General features: G+C 42.3%; 1 protein-coding gene across 12 annotated transcripts in view; it reads left to right on the top strand.

Moving 5' to 3' along the window:
* DOCK3 (dedicator of cytokinesis 3) overlaps window positions 1-23,287 on the top strand; it is a 188,122-nt gene that overhangs the window by 120,791 nt on the left and 44,044 nt on the right. For 8 of the 12 annotated variants that reach the window (XM_079317222.1, XM_079317218.1, XM_079317227.1 and 5 more), the window contains 14 exons: window positions 2,742-2,904; window positions 4,442-4,548; window positions 5,242-5,413; window positions 5,899-5,996; window positions 7,604-7,687; window positions 7,998-8,098; window positions 9,379-9,460; window positions 12,928-13,098; window positions 14,311-14,397; window positions 16,433-16,625; window positions 17,241-17,368; window positions 18,329-18,475; window positions 20,488-20,586; window positions 22,673-22,767. In XM_079317222.1, coding sequence (XP_079173348.1) covers window positions 2,742-2,904; window positions 4,442-4,548; window positions 5,242-5,413; window positions 5,899-5,996; window positions 7,604-7,687; window positions 7,998-8,098; window positions 9,379-9,460; window positions 12,928-13,098; window positions 14,311-14,397; window positions 16,433-16,625; window positions 17,241-17,368; window positions 18,329-18,475; window positions 20,488-20,586; window positions 22,673-22,767 — 1,727 coding nt within the window. The remainder of the gene's footprint in view (window positions 1-2,741; window positions 2,905-4,441; window positions 4,549-5,241; window positions 5,414-5,898; window positions 5,997-7,603; window positions 7,688-7,997; window positions 8,099-9,378; window positions 9,461-12,927; window positions 13,099-14,310; window positions 14,398-16,432; window positions 16,626-17,240; window positions 17,369-18,328; window positions 18,476-20,487; window positions 20,587-22,672; window positions 22,768-23,287) is intronic. The other 4 variants (XM_079317220.1, XM_079317224.1, XM_079317223.1 and 1 more) reach the window with 3 other exon arrangements.

The raw sequence follows: 23,287 nt of genomic DNA, 5'->3' as shown, positions 1-23,287 counted from the left end.
CATTGAGACACTGAGTGTGTCCAGAGGAGGCAACGAGGCTGGGGAGGGGCTGGAACACAAACCCTGTGAGGAACAGCTGAGGGAGCTGGGGCTGTTCAGCCTGGAGAAAAGGAGACTCAGGGGTGACCTGATCACTCTGTACAGCTCCCTGAAAGGTGGCTGTAGCAGGTGGGGTTGGTCTCTTTCTCCAGGTAGGACTGACAGAACCAGAGGACACAGCCTCAAGCTGCACCAAGGGAAATACAGCTTGGATATTAGGAAACAGTTTTTTACAGAAACAGTGCTAAAATTACTGGAAATGTCTGCCTGGGGTGGTGATGGAATTCCTGGATGTGTTTAAGAAAAGATTGAATGTGGCACTTGGTGCCATGCTTTAGTTGAGGTGTTGGGGCATGGGGTAGACTCGATGATCTTGGAGGTCTCTTCCAACCCAGTCATTCTGAGTGATTCTGTGTAAAACCCTTAAAGTTGTCCCAGGCAGCAGCACAATCCAAATCTGAACTGTGCTTTTGTGAAGCCGTTAGCAGAACCATGCACAGTGTTAATGAGAATTTTCTCAGCTCCTCATTGCTGCTGAGTGCATCTTGATCCAGAAATAGTCCTACTGAAAGAAGTGAAATTACCTCCAGAATGTAGTGGTGTTCAAAATTAAAAAGAGTGTGTTCTTCTCAGAATGATCTTACTCCATTGTTAATATCTTTCAATGTAGCCTGAAAAATTTTAAAAAAATCCTTTGACATATTTCTCACTCCTTTCTGCTTTCCGCTCCAGTAGCATGAATAGCCTATGAATTGCAAGGCACACCTTTAACAGTAGAAATTTCCTGATGGTTTTTCTAGTTTAGCTTCTCTTCCCTGCCTCTGCTCTCTAATTCCCCTCCATATTTGGGTCTCAGGGTCACTAGGTGTCTGGATATTAGTCTGGTGTTTGTATTTTGCAGATCACAATATAAAATTAAAGATTTACCAGTCTGCCCTCCTCAGACTATAGATTGCAGTATAACTGCATGGGAACTAAGTTAAGAACCAGAAGGAGAGGCTATTCATTTATTTGAAGTTCAGAGTATGAAGCTGCTTTCAAAGGTTGGCCATTTGTCAGCCAGAGCAGGTGGCTTCTTGATCGGACAAAAAAAGCTCACATTAAAATTTGAATTTTTACTGTACCTTGTAGAGAAAATATAAATACTGTTTTGTTTGCTCCTAAGAGCCTAATGCAGAATGATGTTTTGGAATTGCTGTGTTGAAGCCCAACCATTTACTCTTTACAACCATTGCTACAGAATAGAGCTGGGATCCAAAGTGTCCTGAATTGCAGTACTGGCACTGCTCTCTACTAACCTGTTGTTATCTGCAACACTTAATTCTTGCTGCTGTATTAAAAAATCTGGGGTTGTGGTTCATCCCATGTGGTTGCTGAGGATTATTTGAGAGGACTGAGTTGTGTGAGTTCAGCCTTCAGTCACCCAGTTTGGATCAGAGCCTTTGCAGTGAGTCTCTGTCCGCACAAGCTGTCCTTGCATTGAATCCCAGAATTCCAGAGATCTTTTCTTCCCTTTTGGGCTCCTTCACAAATTCTTAACTTCCTCAAAGCCAGAAGATTATTGCCAGAGGTTGAACTAACTGGGTCTGGTTAATGGATGTTCTTGACTGGGCAGTCAGATGGTTACAGATTTTTAAAATCAACATTTCTGGTATTTTTTTTGGGTAGAATTTATAGATGCCTTAGGGAAATGACCAGTAGCAGCTCCTGTCATCATACTGTTCCATGGTGGGGGGGGCGTTACTGTGTTATTCTTGGTCTGCTTAGCTTGTTTCTTCCTGGATTCATTGTCCTTGGACATACTAAAAGTGAAGAATCTCCAAGCTGTCTTTTTTCTGCTGGGTTTTATGAGACGTTGTATCTCCTGGATCTCTTTGTAAGTGCAGGGTCCAGAGCATGGGTTAGTGCTCATATATAAAAAAAATATGCTTCCTGCTCCATGTCTTCATCACAAAGGGCCTTTTACTGTCCTTATTTCAGGACTGTAGTGTTTATCCTATTTTCCTTCACTTGTATTCTAAGGATTTTTTTATTTTCTGAACTATATCAGTTCATGTTTTTCTTCATCTGTATTCTGTGAAAGCATAGATTGGGCAAGATCTCTGAGATTGTTGTATCTGAAGACAGAAATTTAGATCCAATTATGGTTTTTAGGTGATGAATATTACACAGAAATTCTTTGCTTACCACTGAGGAAGTAACTTGATTAGAAATTTCTGGGATACTTGGGGAGGCTGGATAGTTGTAGCTTTGAAAGATGAACATTTATAAAGAGCTTGGAAAGGTCAGTTGTCACTTCTGAACTGAGATACCGAAGCAGAAATCTGGTTAAAGGATCTTTTCACATAAGGCTAATATTACAAGTGATGGTCCTATTATGTCCTATTTTTTGGACTCAATTTTATATATTTGGACCTAGGTGTTTATTGTATCTACTCAGTGTTTGATGGAAAACTTAGCTTAAATAATAACTTATACTGGGATTCATCTAGTATCACAGGTCTCTTAGTTCACCCTTCGACCCAAAACAAAGTTTCAAGGTCTCCTAAAAAATTTCACATTTCATTGCGTCTGAATTTCTGCTTCTGACTCTTTAATGTCTACAGAAAGCCATGAATTATCTAAAGGTTATCACTGGGTAATAAAATGACTCACAGGTGGTGATGTGATGTTTAATGCTGAGTTGTTTGCTTTGGCGGCAGGACTGCATCAGCCTGGGCTCGGGGGAGCCGAGCAGGAGCGCCTACCACTCCTTTGTGCTGTACCACAACAACAGCCCGCGCTGGGGCGAGATCGTCAAGCTGCCCATCCCCATCGACCGCTTCCGCGGCTCCCACCTGCGCTTCGAGTTCCGCCACTGCTCCAGTGAGTGCCCGGGCAGCAAACTCACACTGCCCCTCTGGGAAACTGATTCCAGCAGGCCCTCCCCCAGTGCTCTGGGGTCACACTGCCTCGGAGAGATGTGGAGAAAATCCTCTTTATTTAACAGGCAAAGCACTCCCCAGCACAGAAATGAACAGTACTAAACAACAGAACCTCTCGCTGCTCTGAGGAGATGACAAATTCAGCAGAGTCCCTTCTGTGGGTCACAGCCCAGCTCACCCAGGCTGTTCTCAGTCCCTTCTGTGGGTCACAGCCCAGCTCACCCAGGCTGTTCTCAGTCCCTCTGTGGGTCACAGCCCAGCTCACTCAGGCTGTTCTCAGTCCCTCTGTGGGTCACAGCCCAGCTCACCCAGGCTGTTCTCAGTCCCTTCTGTGGGTCACAGCCCAGCTCACCCAGGCTGTTCTCAGTCCCTTCTGTGGGTCACAGCCCAGCTCACTCAGGCTGTTCTCAGTCCCCTCTGTGGGTCACAGCCCAGCTCACCCAGGCTGTTCTCAGTCCCTCTGTGGGTCACAGCCCAGCTCACTCAGGCTGTTCTCAGTCCCTCTGTGGGTCACAGCCCAGCTCACCCAGGCTGTTCTCAGTCCCTCTGTGGGTCACAGCCTGGCTCACTCAGGCTGTTCTCAGTCCCTCTGTGGGTCACAGCCCAGCTCACCCAGGCTGTTCTCAGTCCCTCCAGTGCTGGGAAATGTCACAGCCCAGGTGGACCCAGGTGTGAGCTCCCAGTGCTCCTCTGGGTTTTCAGTCCAGAGCAGGTTCGAACAATTCCAAGAGAAAAGAAAAAAAAAACCAAAAAGACAACTCAGTCCAGGGAGCTTCTCTGCCTCAGCTGGCCAAAAACTAACCAAGAGCAAAGGAGAGTCTCTCCTGCTGTCCACTGCAGACAGCATAGTCTGTGTGGAGGATACAGGGCAGCAAGTGCAGTCTGATAACAAACTCTGTACTTTTTCTCTCCCCCTTCACTCCTGGAACTGTCTCAAAGCTGCACAGCTCAATATTCAACACCAACAGAGGAGGCAGTTTGGGGATACAAGCATCATAAAGTCACCCCAAGATACCAGGGCAAAGCCAAAAGGCCCCAGCTCCTTCCACTACCATTTAAATCTGGATGAGGCTGTCACTGGTGGAAAGCAGGAAAGAGAGGCCAGCCTAAAATACAGTGAAGAAGCAGTGCTAAGCAGCCTTTTGCTGAATTTATCAAAGGGCACCCTAAAAACATGGTGAACGATCAGTGCAGGGCAAAGCACTTTGTAGATGTTTGTCCCTGCTGTTCTTTTGTTGTGTTTTTCTATAAAGTGTTCTCTTTGCAGGATAAACAGTTTAGATTTTGCTGCGTTTGATTTGAAGCTTGTCAGTCCTCTACATAGAACTAAAAAAAAGACATTAGAATTAGAAAAGTTGTTTGTTCTGTAAGCTGCTTGTTTTCTTTTAGGCATGTGGAGAAGTTGATGAGTAATCTTGTATATACTGACAGACAGGGTATGCACAAATACAATTCCTTCTTTCTATCTCTTGCTGCAGCAAAAGACAAGGGAGAAAAGAAGCTCTTTGGTTTTGCATTCACCCCATTGATGAGAGATGATGGCACGACCTTGTCAGATGATATCCATGAGCTTTATGTTTATAAGGTACCAGTTCTCTGCAGACTTCTCACTGCTCATCTTTACTTCATTACTTAAATGAGTAATGGTCATTACATTATCCTTCTCCCCCTTATTAGAAGTGTGTGAGGAACAGATTAATAGTAGTTTCAAAATTTTATACTTTCAAAATCACATGGTTTGGATAGAGCCTTCTATTCTAGGTGCAGCTCACCTTTTCCATCCTAATGATGATGATTTATCTGCTATTAATCCCATCCATTTTGACTTGGATCATGCTGGTGTTCATGAACATTCAGCACTTCTACCAGCCTAAGGCATTGCTCTGTGCCTTTGGAAGATGACATTGTGCTGGATTCAAATGCCTCATGCTGCAGTGCCACAGCTTGGCAGCCCTGCAGCAAGAGATTTGGGCTTTGGGGTTTTTCCTTCCTGCTGATTCACCTAGGTTTATTTGTTTAGTAAAATTTTCAGGCAGCAGCCTAAGTTTATATCTGGAAGATCTGGTGATTTCTAAAGAGGCAGTGGCTGGACACCACTCTGTAGAGCTGGGTCTGTTCTGGGCATGTCCAGGCCCCCAAGCACAGCTTTTCTGTGGAAATGTTGATAGGCACCCACAAAAATCTCAACACAGGCACAGCTGGGGGACTGCTGACAGGTTGTGGGTGTGTGGGATGAGATGGACATGGTGCAGCTCTGTCCCTTGTGCTGTCCCTGCAGTGTGATGAGAACAGCACGTTCAACAACCACGCGCTCTACCTGGGGCTGCCCTGCTGCAAGGAGGATTACAACGGCTGCCCCAACATCCCCTCCAGCCTCATCTTCCAGCGCAGCACCAAAGAGACCTTCTCAGTCTCCACACAGCTCTCTTCTACCAAACTGACCCAGAATGGTGAGTTGCTGAGCCCTCAGAACTGCCCAAAGCAGCAGGAATTTGGAAAGAGAGAAAAAAATTCACTATTGTCATTTCTGCATAATCCAGGGTTTGTTTTGCTTGGCTTTTACAGAGGAGCTGAGTAAACAAGATTTTTTTACAGCCACATCCCTAAAGCACCAGCAGACAGGAGTGGATTGTCCATCCACAGTGCAGTGTCAAGTCACACAGGGAAAAATGCAGCCTTTACTCTTCTCAAAGCACTTCACCATTCCTCCATTCCTTTCTCCATTAGAAGTATTGACTCAGTCCATATTGTACTTCTTGGCTTCTATTACATATATATATATGTTTGTGTGTGTGTGTGTGTGTGTGTGTGTATAATTCCCAAGAAGGGTGGACTGCATCAAAAGGTGAAGTGCAATGTGAGGAATCTCTGACGGGTCTGGGGTTGCCATTCTTCCCTCTGTGTGTGGTTCTAGCTCTCCTCCCTCTCTCTGCAGTGGATCTGCTTGCCCTGCTGAAATGGAAAGCTTACCCAGACCGAGTGATGGATATTCTGGGAAGACTGAGACATGTCAGTGGCGAGGAGATTGTTAAGGTACTACAAGAAATAACAGCCTTTGGATGTGTCTGTGATAGGCAGTGAGTTCAGACCTGCAGGCCACTTCTGAAGGCTCCTTCTTACTGTGCTTTTTGATTCATGCTGTGAACTTCCACCCTGTATGAATTGGAATTTTATTATGATGTGAAGCTCGACAGAAAGATACATTGATAAATTAGTGCACAGTAAGTCTGTGGGATCAAACCAGAGCTAATCCTTAGTCAGATTCTCTCAGCCACATGTGCTGGATCCTCAGCATCAGTGGTTGCAGTCTGCAGTCCCACAGAGCTGCTGGTGCACACACAGAGCCTGGCAGGGGCTCTCTGGTGCATTCAGCCAGTGATGCACCAGTCTTTTGTCTGCCAGCTCATCATTTCACCAGGTTTTGCAGCCACTGTTACTCTACATGATAATTTTGTGTGGCCTGAGCTTCCTTCAGCCCCAGGAACTTCCTACTGCATTTGAATACTTGTGGTCCCAGCAAAACAAAGTGCATTTCAGATATGCCTGTGATAATCTTAAGTATGCTGGGAACTCTCCATAGGATTTATTTCTATAAATCTGTAAGTAAAAGCTGATTTCTAACATAAACAACCAAGGAGAAGAAACTGAAGACAAATCCCATCACTTAATAAGAAGTTTATCATTAAGGCCACTTCACTGTAATTTGTTTGAGTGTTGCCAAATCTGGAATGTTACAGGGGAGCACAAATCCCATTTATATTGGAATTCTTCAACAATGTCATGTTTTGTACTACTTTGTTTGTAGGGCAGTACAAGTATCTGTTTTTTATAGAGAAAGAAAAAGAAAGATGTAGATTGAATTATTTCATAGGAAGAAGTAATTCATTCTCCCCATAAATCAGCTGTCATTTGGCACTGGGATATGATGAGCAGAATGTAATAATTCAGAAAAGAAGACATTTTATCATTTCAGAGACTTCATAAATTGTTATAATTTATTTCTTGTTGTCTACATTAGAAATTTAAGTAGAGTAGATTAAAAAATCATGAGAGAATGTGCAGTTAATGATCTCCAGCACTCTCCTTCACACTCACCCTTTTGGGGACTGTACTTTCTGAAAGAAAATCACTGAACTGTCAGTGCTCAACAAGCTGTGGAGTTAAGGGTGAAAGAAGCAATTGGCAACATGTAACTTGCCCCAGTTAATGCTTGTTAGAAAAGTTTTACTTTCTGTCATTTAACAAAAATGTCAATATTAAACATATTTAATGTACTGCCCAGCCTCAGATTTGATGCTGAACAGTACCTGAGACTCCAATGATTTGAGAATGAGTTGTTTTGCCACTGGTGTCAGGCAGCACTTCCAGTCAGCTTAAAGGGAGAGGAATACTCACTCAAAATTACAAATCAGGTGTATAGTACATTTTTTTTCTTTCATTTTTTGTTTGAAAATACTCCTTGCAAAGAGAAAATTTTTTCTTAGAAAAATCAAATTAAAATCTGTCACATCATATGGGTGAACCTGAATTTGTGCCTGGCAAGTGTTTCACAATGATATTAGCATGTATGAACTTAAAACCTTTTGAAATAACCTTTTGAGTACAATTTAAGTTGAAAATCTTTGTTCATGTCATTTTAGTTCCTACAAGATATTCTGGACACGTTGTTTGTAGTTTTGGATGACAACACAGAGAAGTATGGTCTGTTGGTCTTCCAGTCTCTGGTAAGCTGATGGATTGTTATTTGTGTCATGCTCAGTGAGTTTTAAGTTTCTTATGATCATGTTGCTAATATTGTGCTTCTGTCCAATATGAAGTACTCAGCTGGATCCAGCTGTGTTTATTGATCTTGGGTGAGAAGGGCAGGCTGACCTCAGCACATCCAGGGCAGCAGTATTTGCTCTCATGATAACACAAGTGTGGCTGTTTAAACAGTCATGTCTTTGAATGCTCCTTACCATGGGTCACTTGTTTGTAAACTCTTGGCAGCAATGTGCAGTTCCTTGAGCTGGGTTCCCTTTTCCATGTCCCCAGGTGTTCATCATCAACCTGCTCCGTGACAGCAAGTACTTCCACTTCCGCCCCGTCATGGACACCTACATCCAGAAGCACTTTGCAGGAGCTCTGGCTTACAAGTAGGTCTTGTGTTCCTCCCTTTGAGAGGTGCCATCACCAAGCTTGGGAATGGTGGCACTGTCAGGATCACAACCTTCCTGGCAGCATTGTCCCCAAAAGTAGAGCTACTCACCTGGAAGTTTTCCAGCACAGCTGGAGGGAAAAGCTGCTGAACATCACCAGTGGCTGACCATGGCCACACTGGGAATTTCTCTTGCCCTTTCTGGACTGGCAAATCTCTCTCTTTTTTTTTTTTTTTTTTAAATTGAAGAGCCACTCAGCAATAACTTATTATCAGTCTGTAGTCTATAAAAACAAACTACCAAGAGCATATGCATTCCTCATCTTAAGGATGTTGGAATACACTACTTGTGTAAAAGCCTAGAGAACTAACTGTAGTTTCTAAAGTAGACAGGTGTTCACATAAGGTGTTCTATTTGGTTACAATTTAATTTCAGTAGATGAGAAATTTAAATTTCATTGTCACTTTGAAGATTCTGCCTTATTTTCTGGTATTCAAAAGAGTCTTTCATCAGAAAATGAGAATTTTTGAAAGCAGTAACAGATACTCTTCAGGGTGGTGTTTTTTTCTTTCCTTTAGACCATTGCTTTTGTATATCTGAGTATATTTTATCTTTGGCCACCGTAAACTATAAAATATAGCTAATAATTTGTTTGGATTCTTTTAAGCAGTTCACATTTTTGTGTAATTAAAATAAATATTAAAAATACTCCATGAATGGCAGGTAAAGCCCCATAGATAATATACAACACCAGAAGGCACAGTCCTCTTCCAAGAGTAAAAAGGTGTTGTGCTTTGTGCTAATTAGCACATCTTTCAGACAAAACACATGTTTTTTGGTAGTCTGATGTCTGAAATAAAACGTGGGTTTAATACAGCTTTGAAAGTTAGTCCAGATGGTCTCGTGCACTTAGCAAAATAGATGCAGGTATTTTCTTTGTGATCTCAGCTTCTAAAAGCTTCTTACTGAGATGAGAGCTGGGATTTCTGAATAAAACAACAGTATATTTTGGTCTTAGAACCATGCTTTTATCAAAGCTGTCTCTCTAATAACATCTTTTTCATGTTCTCTTAGTGCTCCTCATGGTCCAAGTCAATTACAGAGAAGAAATAATTTTCTGGTTTTGAAACTTAAATAAATGTAAATACCATGTAAATTCAGTATCAAGAACAGCTGTAACTGACCACTGAAATAAAGGGAAATGAAATGTCTCCCTGACACCAAAATGTTTCCTGTCTGTCAGCAGTGGTGCTGAGGGTTTTTGTGCTCTGTTCCAGGGAGCTGATCCGGTGTCTGAAGTGGTACATGGACCGCTCGGCCGAGCTGGTGCGCCAGGACCACATCCAGGAGGCCATGAGGGTAGGTACCCCTGCAGGCTGCTCCTCTGGCACCCCAGAAGGGCTGGAAATGCAATCAAGGCTGGTGTGACACTGCCTTCCTGTAATTGTATATATATCCATGGCCAGTGCATAAATACTCCATTGATGTGGGCTACACCTTGCCCTCCAAGCAGCAGCAGTTTGGAGTGTATCATGGGTGGTATGGATCAAAGTTTTGTCCTTCATTCCTGGCTGTGACACAGCTCCATTGTACCACGGGTTGAAGTCTTGAAGTGTTTTAAGCAGGAGATAAAGGAGTCTTTAACTGGATGGAAATCCTCAGAAGCAGCACAGGACCTGACCTATGATAGGAGCTCTGTGATAGGAGCTCTGTGATAGGAGCCTGATGTCCCAGGGAGGCACAGCTGTGAGAAACAACAGAAATGTTGTGGTGCTACTACAAAGAAATCAGAGAATAAATAAAGTATTCATTTTGCCATGTGAAATAGTAAGCCTGGAAGTCAGTGTATCAGGTGCATAAATACAAGATGCCAACATTTGCAGAGAGATGTTTTTCTTTGAGTCAATGCCCAGCTGCACCTTCTGCCTCCAAGGGGGCTGGTGTCCTGAGTCTGGCACTTGGGGAACTGGAAGCAGTGGCAGTGATCAGCACCTGGATTTTGTCATTTGTCACTACAAATAGGGGAAACCTCTTCCAGGTGAAGGACACTGCCAGTGCCATCCTTTCACTTTCCATATCCCCTGCTAGGATCCTATTCAGATAATACAAGGACATTACACTTGCTTTGTCTTTGTAGATATTGACATGTTTAGGAACATCTTCTTTGGAATTTTCAACCACAGTTTCATATGGAATGGTAAAAATAGGGCAAATATGCCTTTTCAAGGAATTAGCAACTTTCTAATTTTTTTTTTTTATATCCTTATCTTTCCTTTCTTTTTTTAATTGCAAAAAAGCTATTAAAGTTATGAGATGAGAGGAAGATCTCCAGCTGGAATGACTTCGAGGAGGTTTTCTTGCCTCTCAAACCACTCATTAGTGCTTTAAGCAGTGCAGCAAGGAGAGATGTAGGATATTGTCCCTGTGTGATCTGCATTTGCTGAACCTCATAGCAGTCCTGTTTGGAAATAGCAATGACAGGAATGCTGGAATGTCTTTCAGCAGCTGGGTTAGAGAAGTTTGTGAATATGTACGTTGTGTCTCAGCCTCCAAGGCAGCTCTTTGCTTACTGGGGCTCTCAAGTGCTGGCCTGGAACGTGGCTGTTCCCTTTGTGAGGGAGGTCAGTTTGCAGACCTGACAGCCCAAGCCTTTCCAAGCACAGAAATTAAAATTACCAGCAGAGTTGGTGCAGACCTGACAGCACATCCTCTGCCACCCACGCTGCTGTCACTTCTTATTCAGACAGTTGCCTTTGCAGGTATCTCTTGCAGGCCTAAATTCAAGTCTTTACCTTCTCCCATTATAGGGAAGTGACTGATTTCCTTCTTTGTTTCCAGATTTTATTCCAGGCATTTGGAGCAATTTTGTACCAAAGCCATTATCATTGCTAATCTGTCATTACCAGAACCAGCTTCCACTGTTGGGGATTTCTGTGGTCTTTGATGTGTTCACCACACTCCTTGAGTTAGCTGTTCTTTGACTGAGAAAATAGGATAGCTCTGTATCCCTTTTTCCCTGAATTCTCTGTTCAGTGCTGAAATACTCTGCACTCTTACAGCTCCTGGCTGATCATGTACATTCATGATGGACATGCAGATGTCTCATAGGATTCGATTTCCAATCCTGGCATTAGCAAACAGAGTTCTAGAGGATTTCTAAAATTTCTTACCTCCCTCAAGACTGCTCTTAACTCTCAAAACCTGCTGTGCAACTTGGAGGAGCTGTAACTGAAAGGAGAATTCTGCCTAGAACACAGCATCATGTTCCTTTATTGTGCCCTATACAAAGCTGAACAAAAGTTTCATCCAGGAACAGCTGCTTGTGCCTCCCAGGGGACTTCCGTAACCAAGTGTCCATGAATGGCTCCACAGCCAATTTTGCTGTCCCTGAGGAAATTAGGAACTAAGGAACTGTGTCAAGGAAATGCCCTTCCAGCTTCAGTTATCTTCCAGCAGAGCTATAGATGGGTTTTGCCTAAATTAGGGTACCAACAGGGCTTTTCTCCCTCTGGAGGTTTTCCTGAGTCTTCCCTGCTGGTCACAGGGCAGAAGTGCTCACTGTTACATGAACATGCACACAGCCAGTGTGTGTAAGGCACCCACTTTAATTTGACACTGATCTTTTACATCATGCCAAACATCACTGAAGGCTGGGATTTTATCCCAGTGCACTTGTGTGTCTTTAGGCACAAATACACATCATATTAGTGATGTTGTAGGTAGCAAGAGCCAAAGTTAGTCCTGGTGCTGACTTGTGCTACCAAGACTTGGTTTGTGTTTTTAGCATCCCAGCCTTGTGTGCAAACACTGGAACTCTAGTTCACTGCCTGTGTTGGCTCATTGTCTGTGCTAGGGGAGCAGTGTTCTGAGCCCTGCTACCTCACCTTCCACAGGGAATTATGGAGGTGCACACACAAATGCTCTGATCCACTGCTAAACACAATCCTCACATTGCAGTTATGAGCCTTCAGATGAGAATTATGATTGTGCACACTGAACCCCTAAAGCAGCACTGGGAGCACTGCAGGTGCTGGGTTTGGTGTTAGCACAGGGATGTCAGCCTTGGGGAGCTGACTGGGAACCAACTGGCCTTTGTCTGGAAATGAGCCAGGAATGCAGCTGATGTTTCCTGATGAAGTAAGGAAGCTTCACTGGGAGATGTTCAGTAGTATAAATAATAACTGCTGCATTACCATACTTGCCATAATTTTTGGAGGGAAAAAAGGCTGTAAGAGTCAATGGCATTTTGAAATCCATGATGGCTCTATGAGGAATTTTACTTTCCCATTCTATATCCTTAAAGCTGTGACATTCTAAAACTTGCAACATAGCATTGCACACTTGTGCACATTGTGTGATGTTCCAGTGATGGACTCCTATGGGTGCAAAAATATCTCTTGGGAGCAAAATCTGTATTTGAATTAACTTCAGTTTCCCAGCATTGAAGTGAGATAAGAATATTTTCCATGAGATACAGTGAAATATCAACTCATAACAATGAGAAAACCAGAAGTTTCTCACCTTGACCAAAATTTTCCTCCAATTATGTAACTCAGATTTGTCTCTTTGATGTAAATGCATGCTTTTTCTGTTTGTGGGACATGCAAGTAATAAAGATTATTGGTTGAGAATGGGTACTTGCCTAAGAAGAGCTCTTCCTCAACTGAATTATGTAACTTATAAAACCTGTTTTTCATTCTCCTTTCTAAAGCTCAAGAATTTAGTTATTATGCATGTGGAGTCTTTCCTGGTTCTCTTTAAAGCTCCTTCATTTTTCTTTCTCTCTTTTTCTCTGTCTTGATCTCCTTCCTCTCCTGCTCCTTAAGGCCTTGGAATATCTTTTCAAGTTCATTGTCCAATCTCGGATCCTTTACTCCAGAGCTACTTGTGGAATGGAGGAGGAGCAGTTCCGCTCCAGCATCCAGGAGCTTTTCCAGTCCATCAGATTTGTGCTCAGCTTGGACAGCAGGAGCTCTGAGACTCTCATCTTCACACAGGTTTGCTATTTCCCACTCTCCCACTGGCAAACCACGAGGCAGCTGTTCCTGCACGGGTAGGAGGTGTGGGCACGTGGGGCTTAAATGCAGGTCAGTGGAGTTTTCCCCACTAACAAGCTGGTGATGCTGGAAAACAAGGCACCCATTAATGGCATTTAACAGTAGCACAGGTGAGCTGGACTGGGGGCACTCTAGGAGGAAGTGACTTCTCATATGAGGATGCAGGTTTTGCTGTTCACAAAAGTATACTACAGTTTCAAGTCTCTCTCGTGTTCCTATGTCTTATGGTTGGCCTCAAGAATTTCTAAATCCTTCACTATAGTACTTCAAATCAATACTTACAGTCACAGCAGCATCACAGTTCAACTGATGTATTTGCACTCAGGTAAACAATTCCAGCATGTGCTAAAATTACAGACAGAATCATGTGCAGCCTGACCACAAACATGTTATGATGCCCATACTCGTATTTAATGCATCACTGAATATGGCCCAGGGGACTTGGTGAAGATTCCATGTGGGCTGAAGACAATACTAAAAGTTAGTATGGATGCTGCTGAGTTTTGGTTTCAGTTTTAAAGACCACTGTACTGCATTACATACTCCTGCATTTAAGTTTTAAATGTCAAACATGTTGTTCTATGCTCTGCTCAGAGAATGTCAGAATGGAGCACCCAGAGCTCCCTGGTAATGTGAAGGTGGTTTGTAATCACTAATGCAGAATTACAGATGTTTGGAACACCTGCTGTATTTTGCCAAAGAAGCAGCTGCCAAGCAGTGACTCTGCTTGGCTCAGGAAGCTGCCAGTGGAGTGATCTCTTTCTTAAGGAGCTGCTCTGAAAGATTTGAAAACAGCTGCTCTAATATTTTATTTAATCACCCATTAGTGGTTATAATATGATGAGCCAGGAACAAGAGAAAACAGTGCACAGAATTTTGCAGACAAAGTGATGGTGAATGGAAACAATATCTGCTGAATATTTTCCAATTGTGTTGGTCCCAAATACAGAGGGAGAGTCACTTTGAGTATGGGGGATTTTCCCTTTTTCTCTTTGTTTCTCTTTTTGAATTTTTTCCTCCTTTCTCTCACTATGGTATTTCTTACTTTGGATTTTTATAATTTATAAACCCTGTCCTTGTTGAATCTTTGAAAAGTTTACTTTTTGTTTCCCCCTTGCCACTGTGTTGCCCCCTGATCCCATTGCCCCATAGGCCCCCCAGGCTGGAGGGCAGGCGAGCGGAGCCGGGACAGGTGCCCCACAAAAATGTGGGGGCACAACAAGGCCGACATTTAATTCTGTAAGTAATGATCCCCAACACTGCTCGAGTGTTTCATTGTGGATGTTTCCAGTTAATCTCTTTTCCCTACCCCAAACACTCTTTTCCTGCATATAAACTAAACTTTGATGTTTAAGTGGCTGGTACTTTAAAACTTGGAATGTGGAATATTTCAGTTATTTGTGGGGCAGTTTAGGCATCCACACACCAAAAAGACAGAACTGAGGATGTACACAAGATTATATAAGTCAAATTGTTCAGGCAGCCAAGCATTTGTTTCTTATTTGATCATTAGTTCTGGAAATCTGGACAATTGTTAAATACCCACAGAAATGCTCGAGGCCCTGGCAAACTTAATTTCCCTCACACTTGTCTTCTTCTCCAGGATATTTGAGAGATCTCAGTATCTCAGTTTTTTCCAGCAATGAGAGTAAAACTGATTTCCTTCCTCCCAGGCAATTAGTTTGACATGAGTAATGTTCCAGCATATTTTGGGGTGTTGTGCAATAATGGCACCCTTCAAGGAACTGTTGAAATTATATTGCCTCAGGACAGCTCCAAATCTTCCTGAAGAGATCCCATGCCTGCCCTTGGATTGCCAGGGGTTACACAGAAATCCTTCTGCTTTATAAGTAACAGAAAGTTTAGGAAAACTCCTGTAAGGATTTGCTGGGCCAATATTGTATTATCCCAAAGATAAAGACAGTGACTGGATTTGTGCCTCTTACTGTCTTCCAAGAGTACCAGGAGCTAGTGAAACGATTTATGCTTATTTATTTTGTTAGTACATTGTAGGTGTGCAGGAATAAATAGGTGACAACACCTAGGAGGCCTTGTGGGAGCTTGTGTAATCTGAGTTGATTGTAACAAAATAAGATTTTGAGAGAGAACGAGTGGAAGAAGGAGGTAAATTTATATTCAGAATAATTTAATGAGCTCTACATGTTAAGTTGTAAAAATAACTTGATTTTGCTCAAATGCTATTAAATAGATTTCACTGTTGAAGAAAAAAAAGACTTGGCAAAGGAAACTGGGATTATATGGATTAGGAGAGTCATGTCAGTATGGAAGGGATACAGAAATGTTTATGCAATGAGAAAACAAAAAAATCTCAGAGGTAAAGGAAATACTGACAGTGGTGAAACTCTGAAAGAGCAAAGCTGAACAGAGATCTGCAGTGAAGTCTGGTAAATCTGAGCTCGTTGCAGGAAATCACTGGGGGTTTGTGTGGAGAGCTTTGGGGAAGGGTGGTGGGAATGGCAGGAAGAGAAGAATGGAGGTGAGGCTGGTCCAAGGCAGTAACCATCTAGGAATTTAAATAGTTACAATGAGGAAGCAGGGGTGGAGCTTGGGTAGGATGTAGAGGAAGGGAGGAATTTTAAAACATAAGAGGTGGTGGCTGTTGTTTGATAGGACACCAAGTGTGCAGAATTTGAGCATAGGGTGATGCATGGAATTCTCTACTCTTGTGAAAAAATTAATTGAAAAATATGAAATAAGACATGAAGAGGTTTTCATTGTTGCTGTTGTGGTGCTGGCACTATTTCTGCACTTTAAGAAGCACTTTCAAGGACAGCTCCAGCTCACTGGAAATATTTGTTACTGCAAGAATCACATGCACACTCGCATGATATGATGCCTCTTTCACATGGATTCACACCCCACCCCTGCTGCAGAAATCCTGGAATGTCACATGGCAGAGCTGGTTAAGGGTCTGTCAGCAGGTTCTTCACTTCAGAATATTTTCTGAGGTGTTTTAACTGTTTTAGGTAGTTGCTTAATACAAGCAATTGGTATACAATTCTCTGTCATCACAAGCAAGCGTTGTATTAACTGAAAAAAATAAATCAACAAAAATGAACTATTTTCTATTCTCTGATATCTCAATTTCTTTTCTGTTTTATAAGCTATATCCTAAAATATACACAACTTATATGCACAACTTATCCTAAGATTTATATAGTAGCAGCTTGGTGCAGACCCTTCATTGAGTGTTGGTGTTGCTGGCAGCTCCCTGGGCTGCGCTGCAGGTGCTGAGCTGGCTGTGTACCCGCAGGCTGCCCTGCTGAACTCGTTCCCTGCCATCTTTGACGAGCTGCTGCAGATGTTCACGGTGCAGGAGGTGGCGGAGTTCGTGCGGGGCACGCTGGGCAGCATGCCCAGCACCGTGCACATCGGCCAGTCCATGGACGTGGTGAAGCTGCAGTCCATCGCCCGCACGGTCGACAGCCGCCTCTTCTCCTTCCCAGGTGAGCCTGTGCTCCACCGCGGCTGCTCCTGCTGTTGGAGTTACTAAAGGTTAATCAACATACATTAAAAAATCCAGTCAATTATTAAAACTGCCAAATCTCACTTTAGACTTTGCTTTTGTCATGGACAGGAAGGAAACCTCAGTTCTAGTTTATGTCTGAGAAACAGGACGAATAATCGTGTGAGGAACCCACTACATTCTTTTAAAGTATTTTTAGTCTTTATGTTGTAACTTTAGTATTTCTTTAGCTCAACATTTAGTAACTCTTTCATTTGAAAAATTTTGCTTACATAGACTTACATTATTGCTTTCATGTACTTTAAAAACAGAACTTTAAAAAATCTTAAGAGGACTCAGTGGAAAATGGGTGAACATTGTGAGTATTTCATACATAAAGGTCGGAATGAAAGAATTTGTGAAGGTAAAATGAAAGACAGAAAGCTTCATTGGGTTTCTCTTTCCTGTAGTGAGGACCTCAAGTTAGTGCACTTAGATTATTGTACTCAGTACAAGGTGAGAATGATAACAGCACAGAATTCTGTTGCAACCACCCATTGTAATTGTTTGTAAATATTTTTTTTCCTTACATTTGAAACTATTTTCCTTCATTCAGAGTCCCGGCGCATCCTGCTGCCTGTCGTCCTTCACCACATTCACCTTCACCTACGACAGCAGAAGGAGCTGCTTATCTGCTCTGGGATCCTCAGTAGTATCTTCTCCATAATCAAGACCAGTTCTTTGGTAAATCTGCTACTTGATTTTAATTTTTTATTTGCACCACTGAAGGAGTAAATGGAAGAGTGAGACATTTCTTATAGGTTAATACAAGTTTTGCAAAGAACCTTTTAAAAACAAGATTGTGCTGTCAGCAGGAGAACATCTGAAATGAGGGTCTGGCTCTGCGTGTGACTCAGAGCATCCTGATGACACAGTGTTCTTGCTGTTAGGAGGGGGGAGTCACATTCACCCTCACCAGCTTTGACACTGTTTAGTTTTCTTCATGCAAGCCCAAAACTTAGATGTCAGTGGAGTTCAAAAGTTCTGCACAGCTCAAGGACTTGCAGTTCTGCAAGAGACAGTAACTAGCACTTTGTGGTTCACATTAAAAGAATACTCTAAAATTATCTAATCTATGAAATCCTACTTACTTCTGGAAATTGCTGCTGAGTTTCAACACCCAGCTTTGACAGTCATAATACTCTGATGTCAAATGGTAACTGGATCATGTAAAGCAATGTTCACGAAGAGGGGGTGGTGAAGTTTCCCCACCTGACTAAAGTAGGAAGCTCATGGTGCTAAATGTAGTTCATACCAATGTGTATTTCCAATTACAAGTCATGGTTCTGTGTGAAAGGAATGAGATGAAAGGTATCATGGAAATAAGTTAAAATAATGCTGCCATGGAGTAAAGGTTCCTGAACATAATCTGCTCCTGTTGTGTTCTAGGCCTTTGATTATAGACTAACCTTTATGGCTGTGACCCTGAATGTTTCCATCAGAGATTGTCAAGGTAACACACACACACACACACTAACAGAATAACAGGATCTGGTGCCAATGAGGAATTTGATTGTACTTCTTTGAACTTGTTATGGAGCCCTCTGTCCCAGTGAGCCTGTGGTATGGCTGACCCAGCAGAACTGTCTTACCAGTTCCATGTCTCCAGTTTCTAACTGTCTGTCTGCTCACCTCTTGCTGTAGGAGGGAGATGTCGTGGAGGAGGTTGAGATGATGGTGGAGAGCCTCCTGGACGTGCTGTTACAAACTCTGCTCACAATCATGAGTAAATCGCAGTCTCAGGAGGCGGTAAGAGGGCAGCGCTGCCCGCAGTGCACAGCAGAAATCACTGTTAGTAACTAACAATCAGTTTCTATTTCCTGCTTCTCTAACCTCTGGTTCAGTCCCTCACCACCACTGGCACCTCATCATCATCACTGCTGCATGAATGCCCAGGGCTTTGTCTCTTTCCCTTAATAAGCCACAAACCTATTCCTTCCTCCCTGCACTAGTGAGGGCTGCAGGAAGCAGTGGAGCTCAGGAAGCTTTAGTGGATTTCCAAATATTTTCTTGTGTGTCTTTGCAGCTGTGATTTGAGAGTTATTGCTTAAGACTTGAGGTACTGGGGAGCTGCCTGGGACTTCACCCTTGAGGTGGTATCACCCAGGGCTATAATGAGTTTCAGGCTGTGATCCCAAAACTGAGGATATGACTGTGCTCTGCAGTTAAATCCCATTGCTTAACACCCTGGAGAGCTTCTGTGCAGGGTCATTGATTATTTCATGCAAATGAAACACAGCATACTTTTTCAAAATAAATTAAGAGGTGCTAAGCCAAGTGAACTTGCTGAGCTTGGTGGGAGAAGCCACCACTTCACCCAGGCTGGCAGCCTTAGCCACAGGGAGGAAATTTTTCTTTGACATTCTGTGGAAGAGAAGAAAAAGAATAGAATTTTGCTGTTCAGCCTTCTTTCCTGGATTTCTGCCCTTTTTTATTCTAGCCTATTTTAACCTATTTTTGTTTGTTGGAGTCTCTTATGCAGCTTTTGCACAATGTAGGATGTTAAGCTGCTGTTCAGAACATCCTTTTTTTAGATTTGTTTTTTAGCAAATAGCTGAAACCTCAGCAGTGCTGCTGAGGGAAGATGTGCACTAAGGTGCATTTCTCACACAAGAGAGAAGGTTGGATCTTGCCTTGTTAGCTCAGATAAAGAGATGTTCTTTGAGACAGGACAAGAAAGGCACTGGCTTGCAAATGTCCAGTAATATCTCAGTTTCCTTTTACTGCTGCTATTTGACTTACTGCTGTTTACCACATGCCAGCCCACACAGAAGAACACATCTTTCTTCCTAGTGAAGTTCAGCCCTGGAAAGTTTATTGCAACAACCCGTGACAAAGCTTCTGGGTAGATGCTTGAGCCATTTAGAAAAACAATAAAATGGAAGGCACAGTCCCTTGTATTGGTTCCTCAGTTTACATTTCACAGCACAGTGAAATGTGGATTCTTATTAGATATGGCTGGGATTTGTGCATTTTCCAAGTTAGTTTCTCTGTTGCAGAAATAAATAGTCTTGTGCAAGGGCCTGGCAGTCAACAGAGTCAGTCCTGATGTTTTTGGCACCCCTTTGCTTGTTCTCCTGGACAGATTACTTAACTTCTCTGTGCTTTGCTTTCAGATTTGTAAAATGGGGGAGCTCCTCTTTGGAAAACACTTTGGGATGCTGTGGTAACTGGTTAGGGTGCATCTGCTTTGCAGAATTACAGAAATGTAATTGTAGCTCATGTAGGCTTGCCCAGACTGTGCTCAGGAAATCTGACTGCAGTTCTTTCAGTACTGGAGCTTTGACAGCACAGAACTTGGTGAACACTAATAAGCCATATATTTACAAGCTTCCAGACACCTTCTGCAGCCCAGCCTGATCCCAAGCTGTCACTGCTTTACTGATCAGAGTCACTTAGTTCAAATGATTGCTGAGTCTGTTGACATGAGCTGCAGTCACACCTCTGACAGACACTGTATATTAAGTACATGGAAAAGATATTGTCAAAACCTGCATGCTTGGAGGGTGATTTGTTAATGTCTGTATTAATAATTTAAAATTATTTTTGATTAGACTGCAACTTTGATTAAAAGTCCTTTAAAACTGGCATCTGTGGAGGAGCCTCCTGGAGGTGTATCCTGCATTAACAGTACCTCAGGAATTGTTAACCTGCAGTACTTTCAATCTCTGTGCATGCCAGCTGTCCCATAGGCATTGGGGCCATTTCAGACCCCTCCCTTTATACCTTCCCTCGGGTTGAGCTTTGTATCTGTGAAATTTCAGAGATTGTCTGAATGAAAGAGTTTCTCATTTGGTCAACAGGGAGAATATGTCTCCTGCCTTTTATCTTTGCTTCGTCAGATGTCAGACACTCACTTCCAGCACTTACTGGACAACTTCCAAAGCAAGGATGAACTGAAGGTACAGAAGGATGTGATTTTTGTAGGGTGATTCCCTCAGAATGGGAGAGCAGAGGGGAATCCCTCCAGTATCACTTGCCCTGTTAATCATTCCCATCCACTGGCACTCTGTTCAGGGACTTCCTTTCACTTTTAGAATCATTGGTGTAGTGTTGGAAAAACACATTTAAGACCACAATTATCTTTATGACAACAAATAAAGTCCCAGGATAGGTGCCATTGGACATAAAGGATATTGTAATTGTTATATGTAAAACACAGGCAGAGGAGGAACAGGGTTTTTTTAATCCTGTGAATGTGAAGTCAGTTGTTGTATAGCATTTTACTACATGTTCAGTATGTATTGGAGCTTTCTTACAAAGGCTATTGATTTTATGCCAGAAGAGAATTTCAAGCCTTTTGTGGGTTACAAATGTCTCTGGCAGATGAAATCTTTTTTGGGAAAGCTGTAACCTTACCACTCCACTTGCTGCATGCTTCTTTTTGAACATCAGTTTAAATTAGGGCTCTCCATGATCAGCAGGGGTAGGTGAGGGGCACAGAGCTCTGACATTTTGAAATGGCACATCTCACACCAGCAGAACTTCTTACCTCAATATGATGGAGGAGTATCTCCAGGAACAGCCTGTTTAAAAGGCAGATTAATCCTATAAATAAAGACAAGCTTTTATATAAAACTATTTTGTTTAGGGTGGCACTCAGATATGCACAGTAAGAACAGTGTAATGTGGCAGGAACTTCTGTTACCTTAACAAATGAAATGGAGAAGCAGTGAGAAGTCCTTTCTGGATAGACTTTCAGCTTTTAAATATTTTGTATGCATATAGAGAAGCTGAATAAATCAGGGAGATGAATTTGGGATGATAAAATTCTTATCTTTAGGTTGCACGGTTCAGTGTATCTCAGGTTGATAGTTATCTGAGATTGCCTTTCTGATAACTTTCAAATTGCTCACAGGAAAATGATTGAGTAAATTAATTAATAATAAATTTTAATAGATATTTAAAAAGCCATCTAAACTATAGTTTTTATGTCAGACTTATGGAAAGGTCGTTGAACTAAAATTTGTCTTTATGCTCAGAAGAACTGTTGTATCTCTGATAATCTGTGTTCCAAGAGTATCACAAAGGCTGAAGATTTTATATATTACGCTTTTTTTCCCATCAAATATGGCTGTTAAAATATTTCCAATACCTTTTTTTTTTTTTTTCCTGGCATAGAAAAGAATTTTATTCTCTTATCACTGTTACACTTTGGGCAAAATGAGGCCAAAAGTCAAGAAGCTTCTAATGCTTTACTCCAAGCTCAATTACAAGATATTAATCACATACCCTCCATTAAGGCATAATGGTACTATGGTTTTGAAGAATCCCTGCTCTGCCAATTTCTCTGCTATTTTGATTTTGTCTGGAAGAGAAAACAACCAACAAATTCATAGTTTGCAAGGCCAATAACTTGTCACATTTGATCTTTGCTGTTGTTCTGCAGAGACATGGAGGTGCAGGTAATCAAAAATCAGAAATGTCTTCAGGTTTGGGGATTTTTTTTTTTTTTTTTTGAAAGCAAACATTCAGCTGAATGTGTGTAAGAGCTCTTTGCTGCTGTGTGTTGCCAGAAAAGGGGGTTTCTGTTGCTATTTTAGAAAGCCTGTGTAGGAGTTTTATTGGGCTTGGGGATGTGGTTAGTTCTCAAATTGTGACGTAAGTCCAAAGAAATTTGGACAGATCAATTAATAAAATGAATGCATTAAAAAGTAATTATGAGTCCAGTATATTTGAAAATAGCTGCAAATTGACACTGGAACTCTGGGTGGTAATATGGGAAGCCAGATACAATTATGCACCTAGGAATATTTCCATCTCCCTGTAGAAGTGAAGATTTTAAAGAAGCTGGAAGTTGCATATTAGATGCAAATAAAAGGAATAGAACCATATTCCATGTATGTTGCTTCCATGTTTCCAGGTGAATGGCCTTGCAACACAAAACTCAAGTAGAGCACGCCTAGCTTAACTGTCTTTCTTACAATCAAGAAAATAGATTCACTTGCAACTGCTGCTGATTTTTACTTATTATTCCCTGTGTGACAGGAGTTCCTCCTGAAGATTTTCTGTGTGTTTCGGAACCTGATGAAGATGAGTGTCTTTCCTCGAGACTGGATGGTGATGAGGCTGCTCACCAGCAAGTGAGTGCAGGAGCAGGTGTAGAGTGTTGCCATTCTGTGGCAGTTAAAGCCTGGGGACAGTGCTTTTCCTCAGACTGAGATGTGAGGATCAAGACAGGAGTTCTGGAGTGCCAGTACTCTGAGAGCTGGGAGTTAAAGCAGAGCTGGGTGCCCCAGCAGCTCCAGCACACAGGGCAAGGCCCAGCTCCCCACACCAAGGGGTGTTGATGAGCCTCTCACTCCCTTGCCAGGCAATCCCTGCACTGAACATCTGGTTTTTCCATGAACATCCCTCCTTAGCCAAGCCAGGAGAGCATTGGGGTATTTTGAAAAAGGGGGAGCAGACCCCAGCCATGACACCAAAGCATTACACAGAGTTCTCACTCTATTCTGTTGCCATCTGCCATTTTAATGCTCTGTTGTATCTCAGTTTCTTGCTTCAGCTGGGTTAAGTATTGGCAGCAGTGTTGAACACAGGATTCAACACAGTGGAATTATTCACTGGTTTCCTTAGCTAAACTAGCTGTGGAATTCCCACTGA

This window comes from Erithacus rubecula (genome assembly GCF_903797595.1).
Source record: "Erithacus rubecula genome assembly, chromosome: 13".
In the NCBI taxonomy this organism is placed as follows: Eukaryota; Metazoa; Chordata; class Aves; order Passeriformes; family Muscicapidae; genus Erithacus; species Erithacus rubecula.
Note: the sequence above shows the minus strand (reverse complement) of the source record. Positions and strands in the feature narration are given on the sequence as shown.